The sequence below is a fragment of the Xenopus tropicalis genome, chromosome 9 (genome assembly GCF_000004195.4).
Source record: "Xenopus tropicalis strain Nigerian chromosome 9, UCB_Xtro_10.0, whole genome shotgun sequence".
In the NCBI taxonomy this organism is placed as follows: domain Eukaryota; kingdom Metazoa; phylum Chordata; class Amphibia; order Anura; family Pipidae; genus Xenopus; species Xenopus tropicalis.
In genome coordinates this window covers 62,563,080-62,577,943 of record NC_030685.2, presented here as the reverse complement: position 1 = coordinate 62,577,943, position 14,864 = coordinate 62,563,080, and the positions used below count along the sequence as shown (strand labels likewise).

The window sequence follows — 14,864 nt, the reverse complement described above, 5'->3', positions numbered from 1 at the left end:
CAAACTTATTCCCTTTGATTCCAGATCTAGAACTTTGGGCATAGGATTCATGAATGCTAAAGATAGTTTTTAATTAAGTGCAATATTTGTTTTTATACTATATTAAAAGAAGGTTGTACACAATCGGGCACTCTTCCTGCTTCTTATATTTATAGTAAAATCTGCTCCACAGCAACTAGTGAAGAACCTTTACTAACAACCCTGATGCAAGTCGGTAATGTGTTGAGCCCTCTACATAGGGTCTATGAGTACCCATCTATACCAAAGAATTATAACTTTATGGGAGTTGTAATCTAACAAGAGCAGTGCTCCCTTTTTGCCTTAATCACATGGATGTAATTCGGTGTATACTATACTATATTTATTTCACTTAACCCTGGCACTATAAAGTCAAAAATTATTTTTCTGTTTTTGGCACATTTTGCACAAAGGTATAGAGATAAGACTGCTACGCTATCTCTTATATATGGTGTTGCATACATCCCATAGCCTTTGGGCACTGGAGCGCTGCACCCGTCTAAACTGATCAAGGTGTAGACGGGTGCAGCGTAACAGGTGGGAGCAATACAAAATACCAGACCCAGGATTAGCGGTCGAAACCAAAGGTCTGTTACTTAATAACACAGCAAATGAGGTTGTCAGAAAGCAAGATTATCAGAAAGATGCTACAAAAAATAGGAAAGCAGAAAATAAGAATCCAATCAGAAAATAATTTTACAGGTATGAAATCTATTATCCAGAATGCTTGGGACCTGGGATTTTCTAGATAATGGGGGCTTGCTGTAATTTGGATTGCCATACCTTAAGTAAACATTAAATACATCCAATTGGAGTGCTCTGCCACCAATATGGATTTATGCAGCTTTGTTAGAATGACATAATACTACTTTTATTATAGAGGAAAAGCAAATCATTTTACAAAAATTGTAATTATTTGCTGAAAATGGACTCTATAGGAGATGGCCTTCCCGTAATTCAGAGCTTTCTGGATATCAGGTTTCCTGATAAGGAATCCCATACCTGTAACAAGCTGAGTTCCCAGCAGATGACACAGTAGACTCCAGGCTTATAAATGTAAATATAAATCACAAGTAATGATTCTCTACAGGCTCAGGTTTCCGTGCAGTTGGCTGAATGGTCAGACCCTGTACAAGTGGCAATACACGTGTATGCCCAGCTTCCTTGTGTGCCAACATCAACATCAGAGATGCAAGAATTGAAGAAGAACTGTGAATCCTTCTTTGAGTCCACAGTTGCCACTGCACCAAACACTCTATTGATGTGCGGAACAAAAATTCTCAACCCAGAGCAAACCCTAACCTGGCCCGACATGCTACCATGATTTATAAACCCGCATTGGACCCAGCAATATGTGATCTTGAGCTAGGGCATGGATTTATAAATCATAGCGACACAAATGGAAGAAATGTTGCCAGAAGGCTTGGGACAGGATGAAAAACTGGAAGATAATTGCGCAGAGGGGCTGGGCCAAGGGGTGACTTAAACAGTGGGGTGCATTATTTTGTCTGTGATGTTCGTTTAAACCCTTGGCAACGGGTTCCCTGACTGCATAGCACCTGACTGAAAAGTTCATTACAAGGTGGTAAAAGCACACACCAACTGAGTAAGTTTAAACAGTGGGGAGAACCCTGGGAACAGATAGACCCAGCACCCTTCAATCACCTACTAAACGAGTCATTTGTCAACCCAACCCTGATGTATTGCTTTTGGTAAACCCACACAACACTAATGTACTCTACAATGAAAGTCATTGGAAAGAACTTATATGCACCCACTGGCAGAAAAGTGAATCTGAACAGCTGCACTGAGCAATTAACCTACTCATTCTTTACATCTAATTCATGTTATCTAACAAATGGACAAAGCTGCCAATGAAGCCAGTTTGTTACCTATGGCAAATAGGTAGCTCAAGTTTTGTAACTTAAGATTTATTATGCTGATCTACAAACAGGTACAGCAACCACACTAATATAACACTAAACTTGAAAGTCTTGTATCACAATGACATGATGGTAAAGGAACTAGTTTTAAAGGGGACCTGTCACCCAAAGAAACAATTCCAGATTTATTTGTCATGTTAATTGAGCACAATAAACTTCACTTACACTATTTAAATAATATAAATCATGTTTCTGTCAGTTTTGGAATAGCTCAATGACAGCAAGCAGGTAGTTGCCATTTTTGTGGACACTGTTAGTATGACAAGCTTTGTATCATCTTGTTTATTTGATTAATTGGAGGACCAGATGCCCATGCACTGGCTACACAATTAGACGGTGAGGTGGGAGTGGAAAAGTGAGGAGTGCAGTGACATCTAGGAAGTGCTGAATGGAAAGTTAAAGTTATTTTCTGCTCCGCCTCTATGCCTCAGGCAATATATGATTGACAGCTGGGATTTTTAAATGCCTTTATAATCGGTATGGATGTGTTAATAAGAAAATTAATTTCAGTGTCATGTTTATTTCTAAAAGGACTTTTATTATAGAACTTTTTATGTCTGGGTGACAGGTCCCCTTTAAGGAACAGTTTAGAAATTACCCCCACAAAGAATCATCTATTTATTATTGTTAAATGCAGGAGTGCAGTAAAAGGGTTAACAAGGGTAAGATACAAAGCAATGTCTGGTCCCATTATTGAGAAAAGGAGTCCTACAGGCCTTCACTATATCATTACAAAGCTCTGCTTCATGCACCGACAGATGTCTTACTTTAGGTATCCAAAACAGACTAAGGGTATCTATTTCAATCACATCTGTTCGCAGAGAGCCATGGATACACACTCAGAATTAATTATGTTTTAGGATCTTTATGTCTTTGTCATAATGTTTTTAGGATTGAACCCAGTTAAGCTGCCTTTCTACTGAGAACACTTTGCTTCTTCAATTAAAATACAAATTTTAACAAAGATTTCTGTACCATAACACTAATCCATAACACTAGCTTGGATTCGTTAGTTGCAACTCATACAGTGTTAACTGATGCAGTGATATTATGTTTGCATTATAACTAGACTAGGCTTTAGTTATATTAAGAAAAAATTGAGAATTAAAATTAAAACACAGCGCCTAAATCAATTTTACCGGATAAACTGAAACAAGATAAAATAGAGTATAAAGGGTCGCAGGACATGGCAACCCCAATAAATGTTTTTGCCTAATAAAAGAAAACATAATTATAAGCAACTTTCCAATGTGAATTTATTAAAGGGGTGGTTGACCTTAGGTACTTTTAGTATGTTATAGAATTGCCAGTTATAAGCACCTTTTCAACTGGTCTTCATTATTTATTTTTTATTGTTTTTTAATTATTTGCCTTCTTCTTCTGACTCTTTGAAGCTTTCAAATGGGGGGGTCACTGAGGCTGTGAGGCTACATTTGTATTCTTATTGTTGCTTTAATAACGCATTTTTCTATTCAGGTCCTCTCCTATTCATATTCCTGCCTCTCAGTCAATCCACTCCCTGGTTGCTAAGGTAATTTGGACCCTAGCAACCAGACAGTGGCTGAAACTCCAAGCTGCAATGCTGCTGAAGCAAACAGTGAAATAACTGAAAAACTACAAGTAATAAAATAAAAACTACAAATAATAAAAAATGAAGACCAATTGTAAATTGTCTCAGAATATTACTCTCTACATCATAATAAAGGTTAACTCAAAGTTAAACCACCCCTTTGAACATTTTTATTGCTTTAAAAGTTATTTGTAAATCTAACTGCTACTGAAAGCAGAATTTACTTAAAGGGCACCTATTACCCTAAAATTTCTACCGTCAGCAGTGGTGCGGGTTAATAGAGCCCGCACTCCTGTTGGGGGAAACAATATTTTTAAAAAAAAAAAATATTCTCCTACAGTGCTAGGCTGCCCGCACCAGGAGGGAGCTCCTAGTTCAGGCAGCCATGCTGTGGCACTCTCATGCACATAACGCTCTCGCCAAGCGAGTGGATCTTATAGTGTACACAGACCCAGTGGATCTTACAGTGGCAGAGGAAAAGTACCCAAGGCATATTTACTGGAGAGGAGCACTGGCTCGGGGTACCGAACTTCCACTATCTGAACTGTTTTTCCAAGATATCCTTTGTGCCAGCAAATGCACAATATAATAAAATGGGCTGATCAGATCATCTAGAGTCAGCATATGGGTTTCCTGTCTGCCAAGGAAACCATCCACTGAATGATGGAGTCCTCATCCAACAGGATGTCCAGCCTGCCCACTTGATAACTGCAAGAGTTCCAATGAGACACTGATCAGTAAGGCCATTGTTTCAAAATAGGCCCTGAGTTCAGTTGTGTGTACCCAATTTGCTACCCAGTACTTTCCCGCTGATGAGAAGTTTTACCCATTCTGGGTAGGTAGGTACTAGATAACGATCCTGTTTCTGTAACTTGCTGTAGCAGGAAAAATGCTGATAGAGGTCAAGTAGCATAAAGGCACACCCTAAATACACAATCACTTGGGGGGGGAGTCAACATTTAGCACTCCCCAGTGATTTTTAACTTTCCTTCTTCTTATTTTACTGGGTTTTCTAATAATGACAGTCCTTGTCCTTGTTGATGCGAAGTGACACATTTCCATTGAAATCCTAGGATGTGCTAGCGACACATGCACGCCAACTAATACTAGTATCACACTGGCCGTTTTCTCATTTGATGAAAAAATGCAAGTGGGAAAAACTCTGATATGGACCTGTGTGAGTAGAATCTTCCTGTCAGTGTTTTTCTGCCAGATGAGAAAATACCATGTGTGACGTTAGCCTACAGATGGGGCCATTGGCCCATGGGCCAGTAGATCAGACAGCAAAGGAAATCAGCCCATGATCAGCTGACTTTTATGTGAGACCCTATCACACTATCTTCTATCACAATATCAACTCGGAAAATTTCCTGTGGTTTCCATGTCCTCCTCACACTTACTGAGAGACAGAGATTCTGCCCAATCACATAAGCAGATGAACCAGCATGAATCGGGTACCTGTGTGTGTGTGTAAGCTGAGAGATGGTGAGGGAACAGGATTCCCTAGCAACCCCAGTGGAATGCAGTTCAGGGCCTGTGCATGGAGTAACAGTGGAAGCATTATGGTTAGAGATGAGCTGTAACAAGAGCTTAAGTCTAAGGTATCACTTACTGTAACTTGGCACGTTGGCTTTTTCACATGGAGATTGCAGAAGAGAAGATGCAGAAAGATTGGGGCCCTATCTGGGGGGATCAGCGTATGCAGCTGAGTTCCAGGGCCAGTCAAGGGCCAGGGCAGAACCCAAGGGCCAAGTCAGAGGCTGCAGGATCCCAATGGTTGAGATAGATTGGGTATGGCCAGGTGTGCTATTTAAATAAGTATTTACATTTTTTTTTAACTTAGTTATCAGTCCCCCCCCCCCCCAGGGGGTTCATGCAAACACTGGGCTAATACCCAGTTCCCTTGGGGGTGAGGGATCTGCTAAATATTTAGTATGGGGCCCCATGATTCCTAATGAGGGTCCTGTAACCAATAGCTACTGTAGGATTTACCCTAATGTCCCCTCTTATTGCTCACCCATAGGCAGCTGTAGAGCTAAATCTCCGTTAGGCCTGCAATGTACTTACAGCTTGTGGCACCAAAACGCAACTACAACTCCCACAACACTCAGTTGCGCAATGGAGATTGTCGGGATTTGTATTGTAAGTAGGCGTGACACTCACACGGTCACACTCACCTGGACTCTCAGGCTGAATGGGGCTCCACTGCAACTGGTTGCATGTTAGCGACACGTCGCAACTTCTTTTCTCTATGTGAAATATGCCCCGCAGCAGAATAGCTGGCTGCCCGCCGCCGGGATCCCGGGAAGAGCGACCGCTCCCGGATTCTTCGAAGGAGCGATCGTCTGTGTCGCTGTGAGCCCTGACTCCAGACCTGTCGCTACCCGAGCTCCACACATCGCAGCGCTCGCTAAGTTGATGTGGGACGGAGACTGTCCGCTTCCCAAATAAGTGGCGCCGGGGGCTTGTCCTGTTCCTCTCTTCAAGTTCCTCCAAATCCCCGCTCCAAGCACTCACCCGACGGGAGGCACCGGGCAGGCGTAGGGTCTTGCCCATGCTATCGCTCTTGGAGTTCCGCACTTTAGGGGCTTGGGCACTAAGCGTGCCGAGGCCTTGGTTTCCATGGTAACCGTCCGGCAAGCGCGACGCCATCTCGCTGCCAGTGCAAGGGGCGGGGTCTGGGTCGCGTCCCGGGTCATTCCCAGTGTGTGTCCCGCACATCCCAGTGACGCCATGGGGACAGCTGCTTTCTTAATAGTTGGCATTGCCAGGCTACGTGCCATCCTAATACCTCGCCATAATAATCTGATCAGAAAAGCATGGAGCTGTGTATATTTTGAAATAAAGTGTTTTTTTTTTATCATGGTCGAATTTTTCTTCTCAGCCTAAACTGCATGTGCGTTGTCCACTTCATGTGGGGTAATAAAACCTGTTCGCCTGGCGTCCAACTAGAATGGAAAAGGCAAAGCAGAACCTGGAAACTCCCTGGGGGGGGGGGTGGGGATGTACATATAGGGGCACATTTACTTACCCACGAACAGGCCGAATGCGTCCGATTGCGTTTTTTTCGTAATGATCGGTATTTGGCGATTTTCCGGAAAATTATCGCGACTTTTTCATAGCCATTCTGAAAGTTGCGCAAAATGTTGCGATTTTTTCGGAGCGATCGGATTCATTCAAGCTTCAGTATGGTGACTTTTCTTGGGCCAGGTTGGAGCTGCAGGGTGCCATTGAGTCCTATGGGAGGCTTCCAAAATCATGCTAAGTCTGAAAGTTTCGGCCGCCGCTTACGAGCGCTCAATACGAAAAAGTCGCGACAAGATACGAGCAAATCGTAATGGTAACGAAAAAGTTGCGACAATTTCCGAAAAGTCGTAAAGGCGCCGAAAAAATCGCAAAAAATACGAAAAAGTCGCAAAATGTTCGTTTTCCAATCTGAATTTTTCCAATTCGGATTCAAATTCGTGTCTTAGTAAATCAGCCCCATAGTCTCCATATATATGTATTAGGAATATATATTAATCTCTATTAGTATCTGTCTACTAAAATGATTATGCTATGGGGCCAAAGAATTCCACATTTCTGAAATACAAGCATCAACTCCTGATAAGAGCAGGACTTAATTTCTCTGAATAGCTGTTATAGCATATTCTTTCAAATGTTGGTTTGTGAGGACATCAGTTATAATTTGGGCTAAGGTCAATGACACACAAGGGGATTAGTCTCCCTGTGCAACTAATCTCGAATGTATTCCTGCCAGCAAAAAAGTCAATCACCAGTAGGAAAACGCAGTGGCACATGAGGAGATTAGTCGTCGCAATAAATCTTAACTATTGCAGACAACAAATTTCCCCAACATGCCATCCCACCAGCAAGAATGTAAATCACCGGTGGGGTGGCATTCTCGTTGCTTCGGTTTAACAAAGTTGCCCAAAGTTTCCTTGCGAGACAACTTGGGCGACCGAATCGATGCGTTTACCATCCCACTGACGCTTTACATTGTTGCCGGTGGGATGGTATGTAGGGGAAATTAGTCGCCCGCAATAGTTATCGAAGGTGACTAATCAACCTGTGTGCCACTGCCCTAAATTGCCAAAGTTGCATCACAAGGAAACTTCGGGCGATTTTAGAAAGACAAAGCAACACATATGTTTTTCTACTGGTGATTTACATTCTCGCCAGTAAGAAAGCATTGGAAGAGATTAGTCGTCAAAGCTAGAGTAGATTAATTGTGTGGCGACTAATCTTGTGTGTCATTGCCTTGATGTAACTTGTGTCACATCACTCTCTGAAACTTGTGTGTTTAAGTTATAATGTATCCCTTGTTTTACATGATGGCTGAACTCCATGGTGAACAATTTTCTTAGTACATTATTAGTTTACAACAGGGGTAATATTATTACCTATATAAGCAGTCTCTGTGACTACAGGTGGACCTAGGTGCAAGGAGAGGGGCCAGTAATGCTCTGCTCATCCACACCCTATCTCAATTTTAGACGTGCAGACTTTGCCAGTATAAGGGCATCTCTGCAATGTGTCAACTGGGAAAGGCTTTTCATGGGGTTAGACACAGAAGGAAAATGGAACATCTTTAAAACATTGCTTTGTAGGTATACGCAACAGTATATCCCCCTAGTAAGCAAGGAGAGGCATCGCAAAGCAAAACCTTTATGGCTGAATAAAAGTGTTATTGTCGAGGTTGGTAAGAAAAAACGTGCTTTTAGGGCATTCAAGTTAGCTGGGACAGCAGAAACTTTCATCAGGTACAAGGAAGCAAATAAAGCATGCAAAAAAGCTATCAGGCAAGCTAAAATAGAGATGGAAAGGGATATTGCTGCTAGGAGTAAAAAGAATCCAAAATTATTTTTTAATTATGTGAATAGTAAAAAAATGAAGCAAGAAGGGGTGGGAACTTTATTATCACGGGGGGGTACGTTGGTTGATGAAAACGGGGAAAAAGCTGAAATTTTGAACTCTTATTTTTCATCTGTCTATACATCTGAGGAGCCAGATAATGAAGGCTTCCCTTGTAATATGCCCAGTTCTAGTAATTTAGCTACTGACGCATGGGTCACTCGGGAGGAAATTCAAAAGAGACTTGAACATGTAAAGGTAAACAAAGGTCCAGGGCCGGATGGGATTCATCCCAGGGTATTAAATGAGCTGAGCGCTGTGATTGCCAAACCTCTTCACTTAATTTTTCAGGATTCATTGAGGTCTGGCATGGTGCCAAGAGACTGGCGGATTGCTAATGTGGTGCCGTTATTTAAAAAGGGATCCCGTTCTCAGCCTGAAAACTATAGGCCTGTTAGTCTGACATCAGTAGTAGGAAAACTTTTGGAAGGGGTAATAAGGGATAGGGTACTTGAATACATTGCAGTTCACAATACTATTAGTTTGTGCCAGCATGGTTTTATGCGTAACAGATCTTGCCAGACTAATTTAGTTGCCTTTTATGAGGAGGTGAGTAGGAACCTTGATGCTGGAATGGCAGTTGATGTCATCTACTTGGACTTTGCTAAAGCGTTTGATACAGTACCTCACAGAAGGTTAATGATCAAATTAAGGAATATTGGCCTAGAACATAATATTTGTAATTGGATAGAGAACTGGCTGAAGGATAGAGTACAAAGAGTGGTTGTAAATGGAACATTTTCTAATTGGACCAGTGTGGTTAGTGGAGTACCGCAGGGGTCAGTCCTTGGGCCTTTGCTGTTTAACTTGTTTATTAATGACCTGGAGGTGGGCATAGACAGTATTGTTTCTATTTTTGCTGATGACACTAAATTGTGCAAAACTATAAGTTCCATGCAGGATGCTGCCGCTTTGCAGAGCGATTTGACAAAATTAGATAACTGGGCAGCAAACTGGAAAATGAGGTTCAATGTTGATAAGTGCAAAGTTATGCACTTTGGTAGAAATAATATAAACGCAAACTATCTACTGAATGGTAGTGTGTTGGGGGTTTCCTTAATGGAGAAGGATCTAGGGGTTTTTGTTGATAACAAGTTGTCTAATTCCAGGCAGTGTCATTCTGTGGCTACTAAAGCAAATAAAGTGCTGTCTTGTATAAAAAAGGGCATTGACTCAAGGGATGAGAACATAATTTTGCCCCTTTATAGGTCCCTGGTAAGGCCTCACCTTGAGTATGCAGTGCAGTTTTGGGCTCCAGTCCTTAAGAAGGATATTAATGAGCTGGAGAGAGTGCAGAGACGTGCAACTAAACTGGTTAAGGGGATGGAAGATTTAAACTATGAGGTTAGACTGTCGAGGTTGGGGTTGTTTTCTCTGGAAAAGAGGCGCTTGCGAGGGGACATGATTACTCTGTACAAGTACATTAGAGGGGATTATAGGCAGTTGGGGGATGTTCTTTTTTCCCATAAAAACAATCAACGCACCAGAGGTCACCCCTTTAGATTAGAGGAACGGAGCTTCCATTTGAAGCAGCGTAGGTGGTTTTTCACGGTGAGGGCAGTGAGGTTATGGAATGCCCTTCCTAGTGATGTGGTAATGGCAGATTCTGTTAATGCCTTTAAGAGGGGCCTGGATGAGTTCTTGATCAATCAGAATATCCAAGGCTATTGTGATACTAATATCTACAGTTAGTACTAGTGGTTGTATTTATAGTTTATGTATGTGAGTATAGATTGGTAGGTGTGGGTTAGGTGTGCTGGGTTTACTTGGATGGGTTGAACTTGATGGACACAGGTCTTTTTTCAACCCTATGTAACTATGTAACTATGTAACTATGTAACTATGTAACTATCTCTTTCCTGTATCCAAGCTGTCAGACCCATGTGCTCACAAAAACACACTGTAAAGGAAGGGGGCTCTAAAATCTTTTGCAGATAGGGGTCCAAGAATGTCAAGTTATTCACCTGTTCTTTACAGAGCTGCTTTCTGAACTTTTACTTTATTTAATTATACATATTACATTATTTTGGGTCTGCACCTTTTCTGTGAAAAATGACTAACCCTCCTATTGTATATGTATATAGCATGTACGTATATAGCACCAGCATAATTTACAAAGCATAACAGTTCCTGCTCCAGTGGAACTCACAAGCTAATGTATGTAATCAGATGTTGCTAACTTTGCTTAGGGCTGCTCCCTGGCCGGTATTTTACCAGCCTAGGTGATAAAAACCAGGCAAGGACAGGATTACAAATTTATCAGCAATTTACTTGCTGGTAAATTTGTATTGATTAGTACTCTGTTCCTGACACTCCGCCAATCCTTTCTTCCAGCTCCCTCTCTACCCTACCTACACCCACCCTACTCACTAAATTCCCTTCCAATTCACACCATGTTATAGGTTCCAAGAAGTGGTAACCCTAGATACATTGTGGGCAGAACCTTTTTATTTCTGCAATTAGAATTGGATATCCTATTATAATTACAGTTAGACATTGTGCATTGGTACCTGCCTGGCACCCGCCATATTTATAAGGAAACTACAAGAAATATAGAATCTCTAACAATTATGATGTATTTACAATGTTTATTATTCAGATAATACACACATTTTGAGAAATTAAGAGAAATCTTAAGAACTGGATGTTTTAAAGAAAAGGAATGTTAATGAGGGAAGTAAAATTCCACTGCATTTTTTCACTTCCTGTTCAAGAGAGCAGGAAGCTGCGTCAGCATCCAGTGGCAAAAGTGCCAAGGGCATCGGCTATTCACTTCCTCATCTGACACACAATAACCTGAACTGCATGGTGCATCTAGGGTTGCCACCTGCCTAACCAGTGGATGATGATAAGGAGAGGGGTGCTGAACACAAGCTATGAGGAAACAAGGTTGAATTGGAAATGTACAGAATGAAGAGGGAGTGAGGACACAGGACCAGGGCTCATCAGAGGTTGGCCAGTGTCAGATTAAGTAGGCAAATGCAAATGCATTACCGGTGAATTTGTAATTCTGGCTGTGGCTGGTATTTTACCAGCTGCGCCAGTGAAATACAGGCCGAGAAGAAAACCTAGGTGCATCAGCAGGTGAAATTTTCCAGCCTGTCTGATTCTGGAAACAACCAGTATCTATGGTACATGTATATCGGTTGGCCTCGGTGGGACATATACATGTGCAAGGAAACATACCGTATATACTCGAGTATAAGTTGATCCGAATATAAGCCGAGGTACCTAATTTTACCTAATTTTAAGAAAACTGGAAAAACTTATTGACTCGAGTATAAGCCTATAGGGTGGGAAATGCAGCAGCTATTGCTAAGTTTCAATAATCAAAATAAATACCAATACAATTACATTAAATGAGGCATCAGTGGGGTATATGTTTTTAAATATTTATTTCAAAGAAAAACAGTAAATTAGCTCTGTAAGTGGAGAAGTGGGTCAACAAAAACAATATGGTATCAATAATGATACCTTAAGAGTACTACCCCCTTAGCTCAATCAGCAACCCAGCTAAAACACAAAGTTAAAATCATTCAAAACTATATATAGATTATATAGAATATAAAGTGCAATGTCTAGTGCAGAATGGGACAGGTGAGAACGGTAGATGAATTTGGGAGCAGGCCAGGGCACTGGAGGGTCTGGTTGCGGGTGGCCTGATTTGCACACAAAGGACAGGGTGCTAGTCTGGAGGGACCCATGGCACCCGACTCGAGTATAAGCCGAGGGTTACTTTTTCAGCACATTTTGGGTGCTGAAAAACTAGGATTATACTCGAGTATATACAGTAAGTCTATAAAACTATATTTATAGACAGCTTTAGTTATGATTTAAACTTATGTCACTGAAACTCACAGAGCCATAGCACAAAATATGTCAGATTCAATTCAATAAGAAAAAACATATCTTCTACAGTAAATAAATTTCAGGTTTCTCCATAGACCTGAGTTTTCTTGTGATAAGTATTGATATACTGTAAGTTTTTCTTATCTAGTGAATATGGCCCAATATTTGATATTATGAAAAGCAATAATAACTAAGTAAAGAAGCAGTACAGCAGCTTATATCGGTTCCTTACTCAATGGTGGAGCCTACACTGTCAGTGAAAGAATGGCTCATTAAAAATAGCTAATTGTGGACATGGACTTTCCATATTTTTAAGTTTTTGAACTAATGAATTTCCATATGATAGCTCCTATACCTGTAGTATCAGTGCTTCTGGTCACGCAGCTACAAATACATGCAGATACCAGTGATACAAATAATGGTCTTAATGGCCTTAACCCACTGTTCACTTACAGGGTGCTTAATCAGAGGTTCACTATGATATGCCAGTGACACCAGCCATATCTCAGGTAAATAAACAACATTTGATATCAAGCCTGGGACTGTACCTACACTACCCATATATTTTCTCTTGAAGACTAAATATGTACTAACAGCTAATGTGGCCCTTAGCTTAATAGTTACCCTGCAAGGCATAACCATATGAATAATGCAGCCTCTGGCTATTTCTAGGTCTGTCTATTTGGACTTTTATGATGAGTAGCGTTTGACATCCTTTACTGATTTGCATGGAAAAAATGCTAATCTCCAGCAACTAGAAAAAAATTACATTTACTTGCTGATTGGTGCAGAAGTGTACAATGCACAGGGCTGTTGGGGTATAATCCTCCCTTCATTGAACAGTTAAACCAGGTAAAGCAGCTTAGCACCAAATCCACACACAACCTTAATAAGCTTGAGCTAGGGGGTAGACTGGAACACAGACTACATGCTTTATTTGTTTATTTTACATTTTATAAATGTGAGCGAACATCTGCAAAAGGGCATATCTGTAAAGTGCATCCTTTACTTGTTTAAAGCTCTGCTCTACTAAGTCTAATTTGAAGGAATTTCTTTATATAAACTACATTTTATGGGATCTAGGTAATGTTTTTATACCAAACAGTGTAAAAAAATCCTTATACCAAAGGTTAATGCTGTTTTTCTAAATACTTTATAATGTATAATTAGGTTGGTGTAATGTCTTGTTTCACAATTAAGATGGATCACTTTAAGTAAAGTGGTTTACCTGCACTGATCCCAATTTTTCTGTATTATTATTAGCCTTTATTTATATAGTGCCAACATATTCTGCAACACTTTAGAAAACCCACACAAGCATAGGGAAAACATTCCTTGCAGTTAGTTCCCTAGCTGGATACAAACCCAGGACTCCAGTGGCAAGGCATGCCATGCTAACAATTGCTCCACTGTGCAGCCATTAAAAGGTATTTTCAGATACTTTGTCACAATCTCCCATGAGTGACAAATCTATACATTTGCTATTGTGTTTAACCTATGGTAGGTAGATTATACATTTGCTCTTGTTTCGTCTTATCAACTCCTTGGAACATGTGAGATATCCTGCGGTGTGGTTACACACAGGGATGGTCCAATTGCAGAGATATGCAGTAAGCCCCATTTTGGATATACCAAGCCATTTAAACTGTTCTGGGGCCTTCTTACTCCCTACTTTGTGGCCCTACCATTTCTCTGATCTACCCTTAATAGAAGGTCCCATGAGACACAAAATGTGCTGTTCCAATAAAGTCCAAGTGCACTACTCCCTTCACCCCCCCTTCACTGCCTTTTTGTTATGTTATATACTGCTATAGTTTTTATTTCAGTAAAATTTCATGCTGACTTAGAAGTAAAGCAGCCCACCCAGAGCTTCAGTAACTTTAATTGGTCTTTCATGGCATGCCTGTACAACATAATTGTTTTATGGTACAAATACAATTCTTTATAAAAGGACAAAGAAAGACTAATTCAATGAATGGGTGTAAGTATGCAGCTTACAATGACATTCTTGACAAGTCTGTGCTTCCAGCTTTAAAGCCCCTCATTTTTGGTTTTACATTAATGCTATGTATATACCATGAAACATGTGAATACCTTCCAATTTAGCTTTTCGTTTGTTATAGCATAACCTACTCTTAGCAAGTTTTTAATCGGTCTTCATTTTTTATTTGTTTATAGTTTTTGAATTATTCACTTTACTTCATAGTAACGTAGTAAGTTAGGTTAAAAAAAGATGTACGTCCATCACATTCAACCATAATGCCTATATATAACCTGCCTAACTTCTAGTTGAGGAAGGCAAAAAAACCCCATCTGAAGCCTCTCTAATTTGCCGCAGAGGGGAAAAAAATTCCTTCCTGACTCCAAGATGGCAATCGGACCAGTCCCTGGATCAACTTGTACTGAGAGCTATCTCCCATAACCCTGTATTCCCTCACTTGCTAAGAATCCATCCAGCCCCTTGTTAAAGTTATATAATATATCAGCCAGCACGACTGATTCGGGGAGGGAATTCCACAACTTCACAGCTCTCACAGTAAAAAATCCTTCCTGAATATTTAAATGGAACC

At 40.7% G+C, this 14,864-nt stretch overlaps 1 protein-coding gene across 1 annotated transcript in view; it reads right to left on the bottom strand.

Moving 5' to 3' along the window:
• Positions 1–6,213, bottom strand: part of cerkl (ceramide kinase like) — a 60,265-nt gene extending 54,052 nt beyond the window's left edge. The window contains exon 1 of the mRNA XM_002932015.4: positions 5,709–6,213. Within this exon, the coding sequence (XP_002932061.3) occupies positions 5,709–6,183 (475 nt within the window). The 5' untranslated portion in view covers positions 6,184–6,213. The remainder of the gene's footprint in view (positions 1–5,708) is intronic.
• Between the last annotated feature and the right edge of the window lie 8,651 nt (positions 6,214–14,864).